The sequence below is a fragment of the Hyalella azteca genome, unplaced genomic scaffold (assembly GCF_000764305.2).
Source record: "Hyalella azteca isolate HAZT.00-mixed unplaced genomic scaffold, Hazt_2.0.2 contig17412, whole genome shotgun sequence".
In the NCBI taxonomy this organism is placed as follows: Eukaryota; Metazoa; Arthropoda; class Malacostraca; order Amphipoda; family Hyalellidae; genus Hyalella; species Hyalella azteca.
In genome coordinates, this window is record NW_025947196.1 from 101768 (window position 1) to 123995 (window position 22228).

Consider the following 22228-nt stretch of genomic DNA (forward strand, 5'->3'; position numbering starts at 1 on the left):
GATAATTTAGTTCGTTTGATGACAAAAGATTAATGATTTATGACAAAAAAACAATCAATATTTAACTTCATCCAATCACTGTTTCTTTTGCAATTTATGCGTTTACAACCCTTATGTAACATAGATGCCATGTTTTTACCGTTGGCATGTTGTTATGTATCTCTTGTAAATTCAATATCAATAAATTAGATTCAATAATATTATTGCGATTTCAATATAATCGCCTAATCTAAATTATGGGCTTCGAGATTAGTTATATAATAATAATAATTATCTAATATCGCTTTTATTCAAACTCGAATTATTTTTACTAGGAAAGACTTGTCATGTGCAGCTCACGTGAATATTTAAAGAAATAATTTCAATGGCAACTATATCTTCCTGCAAACGCAGTACCAATTCAATTTGAAATTGTAATACAATCTCAACAACATTCGACACTCCGCATTTACAAAAGTAGTAAGTTCAGGTAGTCATTTTTAATGACTACCTGAACCATGTTATTACTTTAAATGTGACATTTTGTGTGTGAATATCAATTTAGAATAATTAGAAAGCTTGATTTTTAGAAACTTTCACTAATTGCAACATATTATCAAAATTCAAATTTCAAGTGTAGACAAGAATTATAGTTTATACATTCGAAAGCCTCATAAGCTCTCTTACATTAGCGATGAGCGTTTTGCGTTACAATGAAAGGACAATCTCATAACCGAACACTTTACTCGAAATTCTGCCATATTCCTCGTAATTAATATACATGGGATTCTGTGAATACAAAGTATGAAATCACATTAATTTTTGTTCATATTTCAACCATGCCCTGCATCATACTCCGAATTTGCTTCATTTACCGACGAAGTAGTTTCAGATCCTGAAATAATTGGTGTATCCGAATGGTACTTAAAGTGTTGGTAATGAAATTTCATTTTTCCATTACTCTCAAAAAACTCTGACATAACTCTATTACTCGGGACTTTGGCGACGGCATGATTTCGGTAAAATTTCTGTTCACATTTTATAAAGCAGCAAAATATCAGTTATTTTGACAGTGTGTCACCAATTTGTTAAAGTTAAAAGATTCCAGCTTTCTAAATGATTAATCCAATTTTTTATCCAATTGCATCATATTTTTACTGGATATATCAATTACAAAGATTAATGAATAAATCATTCATAGCGAACGAGTATATGACCTTTTAGACCAACCCCTCGATTTAAGTAAAAAGAATTAACTTTGTGAGGAGATTAGATAATTAGTGATAGGATATACTACTTCAGGGGCTTGTACATGGGGTAAGGTTTAGCCGGCAATATTGGCGGCAAATACTTTCTACTTCGAATATATATCGGGCTAAATTTCGTCTTTAGTTGAAATTATCAAGGAGCGTACTCTTGTAGTCAAAGGAATTGGAGCGTTGTGCCGGAAAGCGATACAAGTTGGTTCTGAAACATCCCTTGCGTGTGCATATGTGCTACTCCGCGATTTCATGAAAAAAAGTGGATGGTGCTCTAATTTATCTCTCCGGTCGACTGCACCAACACTCTGATTCATCAAGTTTTTCTCCCCCAGCTACAGTAGCAACTGTTTTACATTCTGCTTTATCAAAACCCTCCTCAAACTCACCATTAGAGTCACGTTCTATATTCTTCCACAGAGCGCAGACCTCACTTGACGGCTTCTTTAACGACGCATCGGCACTTGACGTCGACGACGAGAAAATACTTTTAGGATAATACTTCCTCATATATTGGTTTTGTGCCGATAATAGAAGGAGGATGAAGTAGAGTGGAGAAGAGTACTAACGCTATTTGCTAAAACTTTCCCAATTTGCAAACACCTTTTCAGAGTAACCCAGTAACAATTATGGATTTAGAAGCAATATTTGGTAAATGAGTCATTTATTGCGAAGCGTGCCAATCATTATCAATACCTATTTCTTGTGTGGCGATATCTCAAAGTACAAATATTTTGGTTGAATTTGTCAAAGCCACTTTAGAACAATCCAAGCTAAATCATGTAACATAATTTGCACGTAATATGCGAGGCTATTGGGCATTCTACATTGCCTTTACAATGTCTTCACTCGGAATCGGTATTATTCAATTGTTCGAAAGGCCAGAACAAGACGGAACGTCCTCCTGACATTAAGCACTTCATGCCACGGTACCATAGTCTCTACTATAACTTAACACATTTTAAGGAACATACATACATATTGTGAATGCAATGAGACCAACAAATAGGTTTGGTTATTATTATATTGCAGTCCACGTTCAACGATGTCAATGCATCCAGTTAGATTTAGCAAAAAGTTTTTTAATCATCACACTGAAACAAATCGGTGTGTAGAAACTACGCACCAAAGTGACTATCCCGGCTTGTCCCAAAATGAGTTGCCAAAGGCGACTAAAGCGCCCCTTTAGCCAGCCGGGGTGCGTAATTAAAAGCTACTTTTAGCGCGTAAATAGAGAAAGCCTCAGTGAACTTACCTCCGGCCGATGCTTCATATGCAGTATGGTGAAGGAGAATACCATGTATAAAATAGCGCATAGGATGAGAGAAAGACTGCCGGAAATACATCATTTTATTAGAATACCACATTATGAGTATCGCGTCCACTATTGCTATGTCTCTAATGCTAGAATTGTAACCGATTGAGATAAATTTAAATTCAAATTAATTACTCAACAATACAAATGTAATAATTCGTATGCAATATATAGCCTAGGATTTTAACGCACCCTTGGTGATATTACAGGGTAACAACTCCAAAGAAATACATGGCATCGATTGCTGTATAAAAATAAATATTTATTGAAATTCCTGTACATGGCTTTTCACAACGCATCTTTCTGAACGTGTCCCTTCATGTTGAGAGATGACCGGAATTAGTTTTATTTCATCTTTTATCGTGACAGTTACATTATATGAGCATATTATTCCAATTAGCTGCATTATTAGATATAGACATAGTATTTGCATATAAATTCTCTTACCTTCGACTCTCCGCTGGAAGAACCACAGCCGACCGTAGCAGGATTCGAACCCGGGCGCTGCAGCAGACCGCGCGACGCCTTAGTCCACTTGACCATAGCAGCACGCATGCGTTGTAAACAAAAATAAGCTATTTAACCTAACTTTCTACATCATGACCGAAAAGGCACTCATGTGCCTACATTTTGTAGATATCATTTATTTCTGTTATTCTTCAGAGAAGGAACAATTAAACTCGTGGAAAGTTTAAAATCAAAATCATCTACCATCACACATTGCAGGTCGCGTGCTATCGTAGGGTTGCATTACTGGTAGCATGAAAAACTGATCGACGTTGTACGAGGTGTTGGCGTTTAAGCTTTCCTCGCACCGCCAATTAATACTTGACTTTATTTGGGATAGGTAGAATTGTTATGTAACTCATTTGCTAAAATCAAGTCTATGATATAATAAGCTCCAGATTAATCTTTTGGCACACTTTTTATATACATTATTAGAAATAATGAATAAATTTGAAATATTTGTCGATGATCTTTTACTTGGCTCACCAGTAACACAGACTGTGATCGAATTGCGGTATGTTTCATAACCAATATGACTTCAAAACCGCCTCTGTATTCGAGGCAATAAAACACCAACGATGAAAACTATAAAGCATGTGAATGTTGTATGTGTGTTTAATCATTATTACATGATATCTTCCATTATTTATATTATCACTATTATAAAGTTGATTTAAGCTATTATCAATTTTTGTTAACCAGTAAATTCGAACTTGCATGTAAATTTTCGGTTTTCCTTATTGGTCCTGCCATGACGTCATCCGTCTAGCTGCAGTGGTAGTCTCTGGCTGAGCGAAAAATAGAGAAAACGGCGTACGAACTATTGTGAAAACGGCGAACGAACGTTTCGGAATTATTCGTTTAACTACATTGAGCGTGTTAGCCAGGTGAGATGTCTAAAACTAACGCACCGATTTGTTTCAGTGCAGCAGTAGTCGTTACATTGCATTAAATCGTCATTTTATTCAACAATATTAGAAAATAAGACATAAAAAACAAGAGTCTAATAATCTTTACAATCATTTACGAAATTTTGTTTCCTAAATTGGGAGCGTTTTTCTACATACCCTGGTGCGTCCGTCCGTCCACCTCTCAATGCAGCTGTTAATCATTTAAAACAATATGAAAGCGGGTTTTTACTAACTTATTCACCTACTCCTCCTCATTCACGTATACTTTTCTCAAGATCATATCTAGAATTACATTTCGTTTGCCCTGCCTGATTAAATAGGGAAAAATATACATAAGAAAAGAGAGACGTTTAGTTTCTTCTCGTCTCATATATTTTAAAGTTGGAGACTCGGAGTGATTACTCCACCAATTTTACGTTACGTTCAGGTTCAGGTTCAAGATACCGGTATTCATTACTTATCGTTTTGTCAGGTGGTTTGCCGAGTGGCACTTGATAATTGGCACGTGAATAAGGTTCTCCCCAGTTAAAATTTAGGGCAGGGAATAGAACCCTCCCTCTCTCAAAACCCCCCCATACACGGCCTGCTAGCTGCTCTGTACAGCTCCCTGCCGGACAATCCCAAGTACCAGCGCTAAAACAGCGCAGACTTCCGGCCCTGCCGAGCTGCTAGAATTTTGTCTCTATATCAGCCATGGCGAAGCGCAGTTTTAGGGATAGATGGCTGGTTATTGTTTCACGGCTCCATCCTGCTAAAGCGCGACCAGCCCGGCTAAACCCGGCGCCGGTCTCGGCTCAAAATTTTAACTGGGTCTTTTTGGACAGGTTCCGGCAAAATATAGTACAAAGAGAGGGTTTTAATGAAACACTGATACATTGCTTATTAAATTGAGAAATTTAAGTTCACATCCTACGTTAACAAAAAATCTCTAGTACATGAAAAAGGTGAGCTGAACATAATCAAAGTCCGAAATCTAACAGTTAAATCATCATCATGTAAAATCAACTAATTTTACCGGAAAAAAGCGTGTGATCCGTTGCAGTTCCGTTGAGCCGTACGACTGTTGTAAACGACCGTAACTTGCGCACATTTTTACGGCTGTACGTCCCGCGACCGCACCGCGGCTGTCCCCGTGCATCGCAGCCGTATTTCAAGTGGCCGTACTGCAGCTAGCTGTACCGCGCGTCTCTCTTCACAGTTGCTCTTTCTTCATAGCTGTCGTATCTCGTTGATATAGATGTCACGCGGCCAGTCTGGCCGTAGGTTGTTTTACAACGACCGTACTTCAGAATAGTGGCGTAGTCTTCATCGTCGATTATGTTACTTCGGCTCAATGCGGTGCTTCGGCGGTTGAAGATGAATACAATCGTACCGCTTCTTCTTGATGGAAATCGTGACCGTATCGTACTGATGATTCTTTGTGTAGAGCTCGAAACTTGGATCTTCTGATGACGTGCGTTATTATCGTTGTACATCTCGTGGCTGCTCGCGTTGTCTCACGGCTGAGTCGCAGCCGTAGTGATGATGTTGACCATATAATATATTGAAGTCGTAGCCGTCCATTGTATATGTCTGACGCGCTCACAGGAATCGTAACTGCCTCGGTGAGTCCAAGTTTCTCGCAAGTCGCGACCGTCAATGTTCGAAAACGGTAACACCGCGGCCTCACGGCCGCAGCTTTTGTACGTCCGCTAACTGCTGACCGAACGTGCGTGACGGTCTCCGCCGTAGAACCAACAACCCTTGGCGCGAAATCTGAGGTCCTTATATACGCTAGAGTCGCGCACACTTAAGCCTAACCCTCGAACTGACGCTACATTCCTTCGAATGGAATTTCCCTCGCAACGCTGAGCGCCAACGTTTCAATGTAAACAACCTTTCCCACGGTCTCGAAACAACGGCGCCGCATTCTTAGCATTCTTAACATCTATGCATAATACATGTTCAATATTAGCTACTGTCAATATTACCTACTTTATTCATTAATTGCAGGTGATGGAAACGAGGGGATGCGAACTACTTAGATGAGAGTGAGGGATAGCCGGGTAGGAGTGGTGAGGTAAAAGTGGTGAAGGTCGGAATATATACACCGATACAACTGGATCGCGTTATTAGGGTGTTTAGAATTGATTTCTGTAATCGAGGGTATTAGAATGAAAAAAAAAACATCTAAGCCTAGCATGATGATTTTTTTAGGGGGCAAAGGAGGATATGATTAGTATAGGAGAATATAACTATAACCGTTAAAGATTTATTAAAACCGACGATGATTAGGAATAGGAATAAAGTATAAATAAGATAAGAATAGGGATTGGGGGTTAGAAGCGAATTTTGAATTAGGGGGTGTGGAGCTCGAGCCGTCTAGCTCGCATGCGCGAGACCGGGGGAGTATTTAAGAAGCGAGCGGGCCACCGCGAGTCAGTCCCGTACCGGTGTTAGTAGCGTGTAGAGCTACTGGCGGCGTTCTACGACTTAGCCGAAAGATAGATTTTTGGTGGAAACAGCTCCGCGGGTGCGAGAGATAGTGCTGCAAGTTAACCACGACGATTCAAGACGGACAACTAGTATCATCTGCCAAAAGCTACAACGCGAGCCTGGTTTTACGCGCTCAGAGTGAGTTCCATCGAAGCAAAGTTCTACGAGTGTTCAAGCAGCAACCCTCCGCGTTAGACCGCAACGCCGAAGAAACCAACGCCAAATCCAAGTATTGCCGGATTACGACGGATTGAGTCACCGGGGAGTCTTCCAGCGTACATTACGACATCTCTTCAGATAACACCACGATACCCTTCTGAAAACACCGTCAGACAAAGCTCACCGAGAAGCAACGAACGCCGCAGCCAAGTATTGCCGGAGTGTGACCGAATAAATCCCGGGGAAGTCTGCCGACGCTCGCCTTCATTCCAGCCGGTGATGTACCCCTTTTTGGGATCGGTGAAATACTATCCCCATTTTAGCCCTCTTTATTTGTACTATTGTGAAGGTTAAATTATTAGCGTGCATTGTAGCCTTCGTTGGGAATTGCAAATACGGGTAGGCTAGGCCTAGGAATTTGTTGTCAATTTTTGCCGTGCCCAGCTCTGTATTAGGGTGGGATTTGCTGTCTTTAAGTATATAAGAGTTGACATGCTTATTTGTATCCTTTCCCTTGTCAAGTCGTAGCTGCCAGCGTGAGAACTTTTTCACTGTGCCCCGGCCATCGTGCTAAAACCTGACAGTAGGATAGCTAAAACCTGAACTAAAAATTCCACGGAGAGGAAAGTTAAAGGATTGACGTCATAACTGGAAATGGATGAATTTGTCGTAGGGTAAAAATCGTAAATAATTTACATCAAGGCACAACCCATAAATTAAACTAAAATAGGAAGGAAGTAGACATCTTCTTTTGAACCATAATTTTCTAATCATCCTAGACCCGGCCGGACAATAAAATCAAATTCAATAAATTCGATTTTATTCGATTCTTTTTCGACTCTAATTTTCTAGAATGATCTGGAATAAAAATAAAGTAATATATGGTTTTATGAAGAACAGAAGTTATGTCATTTTAAGCCTTACAAACAATCAATTCCGGTTACTCCATTTCTTCGGCGATACATTTCTTTCGAGGTGAAAATTTTTTTGATTTGTCTAAAACAATTCAACTATTTTTATGCTCTATTAAGAATTTACACTTCATGAATGAAATTAATTATACTTCAATGTCATAATCCTCAATAACCCTCGTAAATTTGTTGTCCAACGACTTCATTTTTATATTTATAGCAATATTTATTTATTCTCAATTCATATACAAAATTGAAAAATCACAATTATTGATTTAGCAAAATCGAAGCGTACTAAAAGAATTTAAATGCTACCAACTCTAGCCACAAAAACTTCATAATAATACGACTGGTAAGCTCATAAATTTTTCGTAAATTCTCAAAAATTATACTAAAAACTTATACCAATTGCTATCAGAATGAAGAATCGGCATGAGTAGAATGAAGAATTTATGAATAGCACATTATAATATCGACTGAAATCGATTTAATATATAATATGAAATCTTTTTCAGTGCTTTAATACACTCAAATTTATGCCATTGTGATTACTAACTTGTCGAAGACGTCAAATTATTTTTTGGAGTACCAAAGTAACGAAGCTTTTCTTCATCTTACGCAGAATAAATTAATTAATTATATGCAGAATACAGTCAATCTACTTGAGAAAAGTCCATGAGACAGTACAATATGACACAACTGTTCACAAATAAATTCGAGGACAATAATATGTCTTTTAATTTGTTCACTAAGGCTAATATGAAATCTTTGGCCTATACATCTGAATAACAATCGAGAACCAAAATCTAGAATTACGAATCTTCATAATAATAGAAACTCCTTGGGTCATAAAAAAGAAAAGCGTTCCTACGAGGTTCAACGCAAACTTTCCATAAATCCACAAACTGCAGCCAATGAATTTTAAGAAAAATCATCGGCGAACCAAATTCGCCAGGTTGTGTCGTGAAGTCTAAACACGCAACAACGATGGCTTTGCTTTATGGCCGCCTGTTTGGCCGCATGCGAATTGCGTGAGAAGTCAATTCCAGAGACCAAAATGCAAACACGACCGCTGACTTCGTAAGTATAAAGGCACGATTGCTGCGAGAGCTTCGAAATAGGTGGCTTTAGACTCCTGAAAAACTGTAGGTATATGGACCGGTGATTCCAGAAATCGTGTATTTGTATTGCAGAATCACGTGGAGAATGCCACAAAGGTTGCGATGAAAGTGCCATCTTGCAATTATTTTAATATCGGCTTCTATGAATGTAGATATGCTAACGAAAACCTGTAGTAAATATTGATTATGATAATAACTTTGACAGAGAATGGTTTACAAATACAGAGTAGATAAATCCTTGGTTCTTATTTGCTGTCTGTGACTTGCTAAATAAATTTTGCCATCACAGCAATGAGCGATGATATGGCAGTCTACAATAGACATGGTTTTTTAAATTTAATAATCCCAAGTTTGGAGTTAGAGAATCAAAGTTCCGAATTGGTGCTGAGGCTAAACTTTTTACCTAATTTGTTAAAATTTTGACTCACTTCTTCACAGTAACTTATCGAAACTTCTACTCAATCTGCATTAATTGAACAAATCTAGATAAATATTTTTTAGTTTTTTGCAAAGTACCATTTATTTCTTTTCCTTAAATTGTTTTAACGTTGCACTTGGTTGTTTAGAATCTTAGAAACGTTGCTAAATCCTAAAATGTGGCGTTCCTGAGGCACCAGGACCAGTAGCTATGAACCAATTTTCTGGCGGAGATGAAGCCAATGGAATAAATCTCGCCTTTCCCAACAGCGTATTGGTCAGAAGCTCCTTGTTGTGATCCGAATTATTGGTTAAGTGAGAGCAGTTTTTCGTAAATTTTTCAATTTTATGGCTTAAAAATTCACATGAAAAACAGTCCGTGATTATTTATTACGTTACTTGTTAAGGTCACATGGACATACTAAGTAAAGTCACATGGTTGAGTAATGTTCAACATGTTGGGCAATGGCGCACATTTCTACTTATTTTGTCACTCTGTCTGCCGTGAAGTATCTGTTGTAGTGGTCATCTGTCAGTAGCGTAGCTAATGCCAGTACATTACTTTAAGCAAGAAGTCTTAGCTAGTACCTAAACTGGTTAGGCTCTTGCACTTGTTTCCTTGTTGATTCTCAATAATTCGTTTATTACGCATATGAATGTATAGATACTTATGAGGTTGTTCCGGTTTTTACTGTTTATAATCGTATTATTTCGTTTCAGAACGTTGCGTCAGGTTTCGCTTACGACACCGTCACACCCTTACCATGATATAAACATTATAATGTTTTGGCTTGTCGGAAACTGATTTTTACAACCCGCATTCTTCACACTCAAGCTCCGAGCCTCACTCCTCGCTCTTGCATAACTTTATGGGTTTTCTTCTTCCATAATCCGCAATCAAAAATTTTAAACTATAAACCAAAATGACAGTCCAAAATTTTAATAAACTGAACAAACCATTATCATCACACGTGCACAATCTCATCACCACGGTAAATAAAGGACTAACAGTGTGATTTCTATCCATTACGTTTTTTCAATGATGACGCGACACTTAAGGCATACTGTTGATGAGTTCAGAATCCTCACCAAGAATCCAAGAAGCAAAATGGGACATGAAGTAAATTCAGATGGGATGGTTTGATTGAAGTGTGTTAATTTGTGTAGCTCATGAAATTGCCAAATAGTTGTATCAAAATAAATGACATTTTAATCTTTCGAACCTTTGCTGAACCAGCACTTATAATAAAGTGCTGGTTCGTGATAATTGTAAAATAATGTTAACCATAATTTTTACATTTATAAAACACATTAAAATCCACGAACTGTGAGCTTTCAACCACTCTTTTCATTTTTTACAACATCTTGATTTCATGTTCAATTTTCCATTATTTCGAGTTGAATTTCTAAGGAAATTGCCAAAATTTTGGGGAATGGATCCGCTTTGAATTTCGGACACAATAGGCAAAGCTTGTGCGCGAGCTCATTAGCTGTAACGATGGCCTAGACAAGAGGCCATTCGGTTCGTTTTTGAGACTTTTTTGCTCTACCAATGCCATTCAGGTGGAGCCTCTGGAATGAGAGCGGCTCGACGTTAAAAATTGTCTCGACGAGACAGAGAACAATGACACGATCTTAGCCGGCTAAATGTCCACGGGTAGAAATCAGGCAATGACGATGCGCCCGGCAGAATTGAAGAGCTCGCACTGTCCCAACGTAAAGTTCGTAAAAAGTCAAAGTGAAATATTTTTTTTCAAACAAGTTTATAGAGTCGTTGCCTGAGCAAATTCTAGAAAAAGCGTGTAAAGATTTAATTTCCTAGGTAAATTAGTTATTTATGTGTGAGTGATGAGAGAGAAATAGAAATGATTATTAAACTGCTAGGTTCCATTTTATTGTTCATTTATGAAATATGATGAGCTGAATCCATGATTGAGGATACAACATCATGTTACCTTCAAATTATTTTATGAAACATTGACTCTACCCTTGCATGCATAAACATTAATGTCTCCGTTTTGTGATCTGAATTAATATCCAAAAGAACGAAAAAAAATATTTTGCATTTTGAATTACAAAATCAAGGTATTTTTGTACGCTTATTTAAATAAAATTTATCTTCGAAAGTAAATGTTCTATATTTTTATTGTACAGCGGAATCCAAAGTAAAATTGGGCGTCTACGAGACGAAATTCTGCCGAGAAAAAAATGTGCGTGGCATAAAATGTAAGTCGTGGAGCAGTGCGCGTATCTTCCTGATATTATATGTTAAGAATCTCAACTTCATGTCTTGGACGTTAAATATGAAATGGCTTAGCAGCTGTCTCATTAACCGGAGGCTCTTGGAGAGCTGTCATTTTAACGTCATACCGGTCTTGTCTTATCCTCCATTTATAAAGTCACATTTTTGGCAAGGCTTGGTTTCAGATTTTGTGATTCGTGCTCACATTTCATAAAAGAAACGCGTTGTCCTCAGCGTAGTAAAAATGAAATTATACCATTAACTTTAGGGGGCCATTCAACAGTTTTTGTTTTTTATTTTACTTGAAAAGCTTCTGTTTTCCCAGACGTCTGTCGGATTTTTTAGTGTCCAAGCCAAAATTGTCACAGAGTAGAGCAGAGATTTTCTTGGATATTGTGAAAAAATGCATTGCTTTCTTCACAGAGAAAGGATGTCAAAAACATGACTTGCTATTAATTTAAACTATCTTGTAGACAATGAAAATTATTTGACCTTGAGTTGTAACTTTGTCATATTTGAACATATACCTTAACTAAGTTTAACAACGTAGGATATGATCCCCATCATTTCTTCACAGCATTCCATTCTGTACCACTGAAAGTTTTACTTTACTCAAGTAATATAACATATACTGCTTGTTGTGAATGCAACATTTTGTCTTAGGATACTAGCTTAATTCCGTGGTCTTGCGAAACCTTTTCGTTCATTCGTCATCTGTCAGCTGCGGAGTACAGACCGAACTAAGATCAGGAACGAATTTTTGTGAGCCTAGTTCTCGTGTTAGAATATTTTTTTGTTAGAAAGCATTTGTAATTTACTTGAATATTTTCGAATATTGTCTATATATTCAGTAACCCCTTTCTTTGAATAAATTTTGTATTTGTACCGGTTTCTTTCCAGAAACCGTGTCTTCCAGGAATGTACGAAATGACAAAAAAAAATAAAAATGAACCCATGGATGCACGCGTATTCAATTAATCCTGCCATAGAAAAGCAAGAAATAGTCGGCAACACTGCTTCTCAAGCATTTTTTGCCTCACTTTCATAGAACCTTTATTGTTTCTTAATTGCAGATGTTGAACATCACATTTATTTTGATATTTACTTTAAACGTGACCAAGAAGGTATCCCACTTTTTAGCGCCTTTTCTCATTTATGAAAAAGGCGCTATTGTGCTCGTCATGTCCGTCCGTCTATCCATGATACTTGACAATGATAAAATGCGCTCTCTGTCACTCACTGCAGTACTGAGTTATATTTTTTCCTGCATGTAACATTTTTTAACTGCATGTAGCAATTGAATCTTTGTGATGTCGTCACTATCTGAAGTAACCTAATGTCTGCTAAATCTATTGCCTTATTTGCAAAACAATGCGAACAAACATCAGAGTCACTTTAGATAGTTTTTTTGCATCCACACGCTTATTTAACACAAAAAAAATTCAAGCGAGATTGATCATTTTTCCTAACCGAGAGCAATATTCTCAGCAAATAATGAATATAATATAAGCCATACAGTTGCATATTATTAGTAATTATCCTCAATAATAAAAAGCTATTATTTCATTAGAGGATATAAATCAATTACAATAATATACAATAACTATAACCCCCTATATAACTTGCATTTTATTAAACTTCAAGCTTTGATCTGAGAGTTCCATTTCATTTATAAAGTCGTTGCTCTGTTTCTCTACAAGAGGCGGCGCTCCATAAGTAGCACTCTAAGCCTACATCAAACAGGTAACATCATCAATATTTATGATTAGATGATGGCGTTTTTGAAGCGCAAAAGTCTCCAGCTTGAAACTGCATCAAAGGAAAGGCTGAAATTTACGTCAATTTTTGTCCTTTTATTCAGTGAGCTCTGAACGAATGGCGGCGGATAGAAATTTTATGAAAGAATAAATGTTGTTTTTATTTAACAGATTGTGTAGGATAGGAAACCTTTCCCAGGGATACTAGGCTAAAAAATGGGCTTGTAACATATTTACGGAGCTGTTCTATAGCTTTGATCGACCAGTTCTATGATTCATCATAGTGGCCTATGAGTTTTTGAGACTTTTTTTATATTAATTCTGGGTGTTTCAAATTATTTAATACCAACATGAGTAGACAAGAAAAATTGTGTAGATAATGTCGCATTAAATATTGTATACTTGTATTATAGACTCGAATTCTTCCATGAGGTCACTTAGATTTATTCGTAATCTTTTGCTGGTGAGTAACTCTTCAAACCAGTTTTCAATCTCAATGTTTTCTTAAAAAGGAACAACAAAAATTCTCAAGGCCATGAATTTTTGCAATTAAAATTAGTACCTTACTCTCGATATCATTCATTTAATATATTTTTCTTCTCTCTTAAAAATGTATAACTTTGAATCAGCCGCGGATAAGGAAATTCTCTGAATTTTAATGCACACGTTCATTCTCAATTATTCCATTATACCAGGAAGCGCGGCAAGCACGTCTCTCAATATCCATTGATCCCGGAAATAAATATCGGATTTCCGATGATCTGGTCGCAATATCTCGATCCTCGATTCCGGAATGGAGACATGAGAGTCCCATCCAAGTGTGAGGTTCACAGATCTCCATTCTCTCTTCGGAAATCAATGTGGATTCCATGGCTCAGATCCATCAATACCAGAAGAGCGTCACCCATTCTGAGAATGAGAGAAGCTCAAAGCTCCCTTCTTGCTCACAAATCGCAACCGATTATCACCCGTGAAAAATTAATTCAACCTCACGATCAAGCCATTACTTCTGGAGGCATTGAATAAATTAGGCGTCAAAAATTTTATGCATTGAAAGAAGCTTAAAGATTCGTTCTTACGCGTCACTTTCTTGCTTAATTTACGCCAGTGCTCTTGGAAAGAGATTTATCGATACGTTTTAAACAAGGGAGATTTGTTTACCCAACGATGTCTAGTTTAAATTCTTATGTTGACCTCTTACTCTACTTATGTAATGTTATCATAGTACATGAAACGACATAAGCGCTCACCTTTGATCAATAATCACACAATTTTCAAGTAGCCTGAAAAGTTCATGTCAGAGTAGAACTCATGATGCATGAGCTCTTTCTTTGAAGTTATTTCACAAGAGATATAACAATTCTATTCCTTGTCAGGGAAACTCAGTGAATATTTGCTTCTATATTAAAGGCATAATATTTGCTATTCCATCAACTCCACACTTGAGCTGTTTAACTTTCGGAGATTAAATTTATTTTATAGCTTACTTACTTTGGTACAGTTACTTTATTGTGGTGCTTGAAAAATATTAGAATCGCGAGAAGTTTCACTTATCCTTATGCCAAGAAAAAAACACACATAAAGTTGGTCTGTTGCGATCACTCCGAGAAATTTCAGCCATGATAACATTCATTGAATTAACTCAACCTAACACAAATTCCAGATAATTGACTCGGTGCTTCAAGCTCTTCTCTCTTGACAAGCAATTCCATCTAGGGACTGTCATCCCTAACTCACTTTATCGTGACTCACTTCAGCTCGTAATCATTCGTCGAGATTATCTTGAGCGAGGGCCAACCGAAGTGTTACTTGCAACGCGAATGAATACGACGGAATTTGCCTATAGGTAACAATAAAACCAGTAAACTCAATACTGAACTAGCTCTCAATTATCTTATAATGTACAACAGAATAGTTAGCGAAACAGATATTTCTGACGGTGTTACAAAATGTTGAACACATCTCCGGCTGCCAACTGTCTGGCAGCCGAAATGTGGTCCTAACAGTGCCCTAATAATTACAATCATGCATTAACCTGATATCATCAGCAGTGACCGCGGCAAGGAAATATGTCAGACGACTGACGCAAAGGTCGCTAACAACTCAACAACGTGGAGACGCTTCCCGCATAATCATTTTAAATTGGTGGCAGTGTTCTAAAGGCCTCATATTCCGACTTAGAAACCACTATGTCGAGCATGAGACCACATAAAAATTATTTCATCGAAATATTAACAATAATTTATCAACAAATAACTTTTTCTGGGAAATTATATAAAATTATTTTTGGAGATTTGGTACGATAATTGAACGTTGGAGATTTACACCTATTTAAATTTAAGTAGCAGATCAAGGGAAATCTTATAGTTTTTGGGTTGATTAGATAACTCGACCTTCTAGAATAGGTCAGCTAAAAGTTTACATGATCGCCAAGCGGTAATTTTTTTCCATTGAATATCGAGCAGAAAGTCAATTTCTAATTCCGTACGATTATTACGCAAAAACCCGGGAGGACCTCTTGGGAATATGATGATACTTCTGCTTTTACAGTGTGAAAAGAAATTCTTGCAGTTGAAGCGCCATTTTGCATTGGTTATAAGCAGATTCAGTCACTCGAGGTACAATCAGTTTGAGCGTTTTCGCGGAAACAGTAAGACATGAATCTAAAATTGGTGATTTTCATCATTTGGTGATGAGAATTTTAACTGAGTATTTTAGGATTAACAGTCAAAATTATCTGATGAAGACATACGTAACCGGAACCAATTATTCAGAAAAAAATTCTTAGACGCTCGACAAAGGATTTTCAATTTCGGAATTAATATTGAATAAAAGCGAATGAATGCAAATCAAATTCTTATTGTTAAAAGTCACTTTCGTTCTCAAAAATCATTTTGTTGGAATACAATATGTTCTTATGAAAACTAAAAATGAAATGATGAGCATCTAAATTCAAGTAAATTTTGCCGATTATTTAAAATATTTCGTTCAACTGTTAAATCATTCAACCACTCTTAATTTTTAAGTTACTAATATACTCAAATTCGAGGATTAAGGAATCAAGTGCACTAACGCAACGTTCAAAACAATTTTATAATATTTATATACATATTTATTACATTTGTATTATAGTTTTTATTACAACTTTAATTAAATATTTAAACTTTTTACGTTTTATCTTTATAATAAGGAAAGTCCTGCTTATCCTGTTCTATATTTTTTCAGTAATGATGGCACTGGACCAACGCTTTGGCGAGGTTGTGAAGGAACGCTTCGAAATTAGAGGCAAGACTTCCCAAAGTTCCCCAAGTTCAAGTGTAACTACTCCCACCACCTCCAACACTTCCTCTTCCATAAATTCGCTCACTGCGAATGTAAGTCCAGCGACACCGGCCAAAGTTTCCTACATAATTGAGCTACCTCAACCGCTTCCACCGCCGCCCTCTACGAGGCGGTTTTCAACCAGAAACACTTTGGGCAGACGATCTTCCTCCCCGTGCTCAGTTGGTACAAATTTACCGTTATTTACAAATTCTCCAAATGCTCAACCAATTGTGGAAAAAGCGTCAACTCCAACAGCGAGTCTGTTGTCTCTCAGCGCACAAAGATTATGGGCAGAAAATTTACCTCAGAGAAGTGAGCAGATGACGCCCAGAGGTGTCGGTGGCAACGAGGTAGAAGAAAGAAGCTCCCCAAAATATCATTTCAGTCACCAGTCTCCAGTTATAAAGGTTTTAGGTAAATCACTTAGAACGAGTAATTTTATTAATGATTCGGCCCCAAAAATCACTTTATCTCCAACTTCAAGAAATAAGTATTTTATATCTAAGCCGCAAGAAAATTCAAAGATTAAAATAAATCAGCATGCGCAGACTACCATAAAGCTAGATCCGCCTCCTCGGAAATCAAAATCTCAAAGTCCAGCTCGCAACAGAGTTTCTAATGGTCACACTTCCACAATTCAAGTCGCTCACACGCCCATCCACGTCTCAAAGTCTGCTCCTCCAAGGAAAGCACAAGACTCAAAAAATGCTTCTAGCAAGTCTCCAATTCAAACGACAACTTTATTGAATGGCTTCGCGTCAACTCCACCAACTCCAACGGTTACAATTACGCCAACTTCCAGCCCTCCAAGACATCTTTTTGAAGATTCATTCTCTCATTTCGCCCGAGATAATTGTGTTCGAAACGGAGCTTCTCAAGGACCTGGAAATACTCGAGAGCAATCGCATCAAGAGGTGACGACTTGCAATCGTCCGTCAAGTCCAAGCCGACAGTGTGGAATCGGAGGATTCGAAGGACGGAAACGTTCTTCCACAACCGAAATCGAAATAATTCCACCCCTGCCACCGCCTCCGGCGAAATCTCGCGTCGTTAAACTTCTAGATATCGGTGGCAGTTCCGAGGAGAAAACTAATGAGGATCAATCCCGTGACAAAATACTACCCGGTTCTGCCCTGCAACTTCCAGGGCCACCAGATTTGATTTACTCAGGAGCTTCTTCATCAGACGGCACAGATTCGCCTTTCAGAATGCCTGCGACTCCGACCGAGGATCTCGACAGTAGATTACATCCTGGAACACCGACCAATTTGATCTTAGTCGACCCTTACGATTTGAGCGATGAGGAACTACGAGATTTCGCCATGAAATGGGGTTCCCCACACCACGCGCCGACCTCCCGATCCATGTTACTCGCCCTGCCACCCCCTGCCTGCCACAGACCTCGCGTCACTTCCTTGCCTGCAGCACAAACCGAGAACACAGAAGACGAGGAACACTACAGACTCAGACATTTCTCGATCATCGGCAGGGGCATCGTCAATAGAGGAGACTCAATCAAGACAAGAAGATCAAAGTCCAACACGTGTGCTCTGGATTCGCTCACCGTTGCTCCGTATGTATTAAAATATAACGCCTATTTATAATTAGTGAAAACTAGTAGTCATAAAAAATAATTTATTTTTTTTTTCGTTAAAATTTGAACCAGCATAATTTTTAAAATCAATGTCAAAAGAAGACCTTCGAATATTTTTAAGCTGTCGCACACTTACATATATTTCTCACAAAAACAACTCAAAAAAATTCTCATACCATCAAATTAAATTCTTCCTTTCAACAGTTGGAAATATATTGTCTACTCGTAACTCACTTCAAACGTTCCACACAAACTTTTATGAATGCACTATAGTCTCTAGCCTTTTTCCAAACACAATAGCACCAAAGCAAGAGCATACAATTCTCAATTCATAACACGCACTTAATAAAAAATCTTTCTTTTTGCATTACGAGAGGAAACCGTCTTTCACCGAGAATGCACAAATTTTCTGTTTCCGACCGAGAGCAAAAGTCAAAACTCATCCGAGTCAATTTCGCATCACAAAAGCAGGCTTGAATTGAATCTCAGCCAATCGCCATGGCCAGATGATGACTCTGATGCTCCTAGAAAGAAGCGAATGACTGCCATGGCGAACAATTGAGCACTTAACACACAACAATGCACTTTACACACTTTACACGCAGTGCTCGCTTCATCGATGCGCAATAAGCAAGGAGATAATAAACAGTTAATGTTTCCTTTTACCTTGTCACCCACTATAACATATAACATCTGAGCCAGAGACCATACATATAAAAATGCTGCGGAAAAAATGAACATTAAAGAGGTGCATATAGGTGCATAAATAAACATGAAAGAAACAGTAGGTGCGATTTCGACGGCCAACTTTTAACTGAAGACAGGCTACAAATTATTGCGTAATATTGCGAAATCTGATCAGAGGAAAATATCAATAAAATGTGCAGCTATATTTTCACAGGTGAATATAACGCTCAAATTACAACTCTCTTGCATTCGCGCGGTAAAATTTAAATTCACTTGTCAACAGTTCCTCAGATTCGGTAGAAAAAAACAGTCGTTTTTAGCGCATTTTCTCAATTTATGGAAAAAATGCACTATTGTTTAATGTCTGAGTCAAAATGAATTTTATTTGATCCAACAACAAAACAATCGTTTTTTAAGTTGATCAAAACGACTTTTAAGTCAAAATGAATTTTATTTGATCCCTGCAGGGATTAATAAATAAATTAATTTCTCTAGCAGGATTCAGGACACAGCGCCCGCAGCAGAGCCGCGCACCAGCGCCCTCAGCCCCACTGCACCGCCCGCCATCACGCTCTCCTGCGACGACGTCTCAAAAATGTCAGTAATTAATCCATTTAGTAATTGGTAGAATAAAGATAGCATGTTAATTGTTCAACACGTTGATGACGTCTCAAAAATGTCAGTAATTAGCCATTTAGAGATTGGTAGAATAAAGAATCTAATAAATGTGGGTAATTAATCCATTTAGTAATTGGTGGAATAAAGATATTATGGTAATTGTTCAACACAGTGATGACGTCTCATAAATGTGAGTAATTAATCCACTTAGTAATTTGTAGATTAAAAAAGTTATGTTAATTGTTTAACACGTTGATGACGTCTCATAAATTTGAATAATTAATCCACTTAGTAATTGGTAGAAGGAAAAATTATTGTAATTGTTCAACACTGTGATGTTGTCTGAAAAATATGAGTGATTAATCCCATTAGCAATACAATGGAAATATGATATATTTTCAATACTGGCAAGCATCTCCAAAAGGTGAGTGAATTATCTGCTCAGCAATGATTAATCGAATAAAATTTTTTTAAAACTCGACGCCGAAGCGATATCCCCCCAAAAATAAAGTGCATGTGTGCAAGTGCTAAAGGTGAGTATCATTTCGCAATGGATTTTTTGTTTTAATTTGCCCGGTTACTCACTGTAGATTTATGCATGATGTATGTAACATTGTAAAATGGATACAATATTCTTGTAAAAAGAAGCTTTGTATTTACATATCACTTAGGTTTTTAGTCACCTCTGACGTGACCTCGTGTGGGTATCCGTAATATTTCATTCTGATATGTGAATGCACCACAGAGATACGTGGTTCATATATTCTTGGTTATTTTTTATTTTTTATTTTTATTTTTTTGTGGCTGTGATGTTTAAGTATTTTCTTAATTTTAATATTCTATATTTTACGTTATATTATTTTTTTATTTATCTTCTGTCATCCATGCTACACTTTTGCGTTTATTAGTTAATTTATTTCATTACTTCTAAATTTGTGTTATCGTTTTTTTTTTTGCAGAATGGCTCCGAAAGAAGGACTTGAAATTATCATCATTAGTAATCGACAATGGGCTTAAAGACAACGCACGGTTGATATTCTGGTTTTGTACTTAATGATAGTTTGTTTCAATCATTATTTTTGTTCATTTATTCAGTTTCATTAATTCCTCCATTGTTGATACCAATAATTATTTACCATATGATCATTCGTTGATGTGTGGGGCATTGACTGCTTAATTTATTTTCATATTATTTATTTATCGAATAGGCCCCGACAGGATACATGTTGTTGACACATATTTTATTAGCTTGATCTTCTGCAATATATTATCAAAAGATGGATAATTTATATCTTTTGAGCTTATCAGCGCAGAGGATTTAATACTCAAAGTTGAATCGCTTTTCGGTAAAAATATAGCGCTTGGTCTTTAAAAAATCCTTATTGAAAATTCATTGCTCTATACGCAATGCAATTAGATTGTGAGCAATAACATTAAAAATATTGCACCAATAACACTGATTTGTTTTTATATTATACATATTTATATGTTTTATCATACTATATGTAATGACTCATGTAATACAAACCGAGAGATGCCGATTTTCAATACAATAGAATACTAACAACATTAACCGTTTATTTGCAATACAAGTACAAATAGTTCTCACTTCAAACCAATTTTAACATAATAAAATTTTATCTGAAAGACAATGCAAGTACGAGGGTCCTGCAGACTTCAAATAATAGAAAAATGTAGTATTTGATCTAAAATACAGTAAAAATTAATGCTGGAGTGGTACACCGTACAGAACAAATTAATTTAGTTCCACATTATGAAGTACCTTGAAAATATCGAAAAAAATTCTAATTTTTTATTTTAACCTTCAATCCAGAAACAAATTTTTATTTCCTCGAATAAGTACAAGCACAACCTTCTCCTCTCAATATCTCTGGAGAGATCGCGCACTTCTTATCCGCATCTGAGTGTCTTGAGCTAGGGTCTCATGAGTCTTAAGTGAATCTGAGCCGCTGCAGTGTCTTGAGTCGTGGGTCTCATGAGTCTTAACTGAGCTAACGCAATGTTGTGGGTAAAGAGTCTCGAGATTCTTAAAAGAATCTGAGCCGCTGTGACCCTCTGGGTCAAGAGTCGCGAAAGTTTTAGGTGAATTTTACCCTCCGCGTCGTTCTGGAGCATGATTCTTGAGAGCATTAAGTAAATCTAAACAAACGCTCTAATGTGAGTCATGAGTCTGCGGAGTCATAAGTGAACCTGACTCTAGTTTGGGAGGCAAATCTCTGTAGCTTCCTGACGACGAAAAACGTCCTAAGCACTTACGCAATTCTCTTTGATGTTTTAGCGCATTTTCTCATTTATGGAAAATACGCCATATTGTGCTCGTCATGTCCGTCTGTCTGTCCGTCCGTCTGTTTGTCCGTGACTTCAAGTTTTCGTCGACGAGAAAATGCGCTCTCTGTCACTCACTGCAGTGAGTACTGAGTTACATTTTTTAACATTATAAATTAATTTTGTACGACTTCCATAAATTTCTATCGATTATGATCAGAGAACGTTGTACCGTGCTGAATAGTTGGAAAATGAAGTGTTAAGGCAGATAGTGTTTTAAGAAGACTAAAATTCGAACCAATTGTCTTTTCTAAACTCGGAGTAATTCGAGCACTTCAAACATGAGAGTCAGCCAATAATTTGTATTTTTTAATTCCATTTAGTTCGAGTTTGAATTGTGCTCAAGAATACCACAACGTGGCAACTTCTTTGCGGCCTAATTCACAGTTTAACTTACGTTAATCTTATACGGGAAGAATCGTTATTGTAGAAATATCGGATTCTCTGAGTTAGGAACATAATGGGCAGAGTGTCGGGCTGTTTGAAACACACGAATAGCAATTAAAACGATGGCCAAATAAACTTTATGAAATAGAAATTGTTACCACATTTGGTGGCCTGATGCATTTATTTCCTCGACGAATAAAAATGCCACTTGTTGAAAAT

The 22228-nt window shown here is 37.2% G+C and overlaps 1 protein-coding gene across 1 annotated transcript in view; it reads left to right on the forward strand.

Moving 5' to 3' along the window:
- The window catches only part of LOC108677865, a 135063-nt gene that overhangs the window by 46005 nt on the left and 66830 nt on the right, over positions 1-22228 (forward strand). Inside the window, exons 2-3 of the mRNA XM_018166168.2 lie at positions 16279-17950; positions 19154-19255. Coding sequence (XP_018021657.2) covers positions 16281-17950; positions 19154-19255 — 1772 coding nt within the window. The 5' untranslated portion in view covers positions 16279-16280. The remainder of the gene's footprint in view (positions 1-16278; positions 17951-19153; positions 19256-22228) is intronic.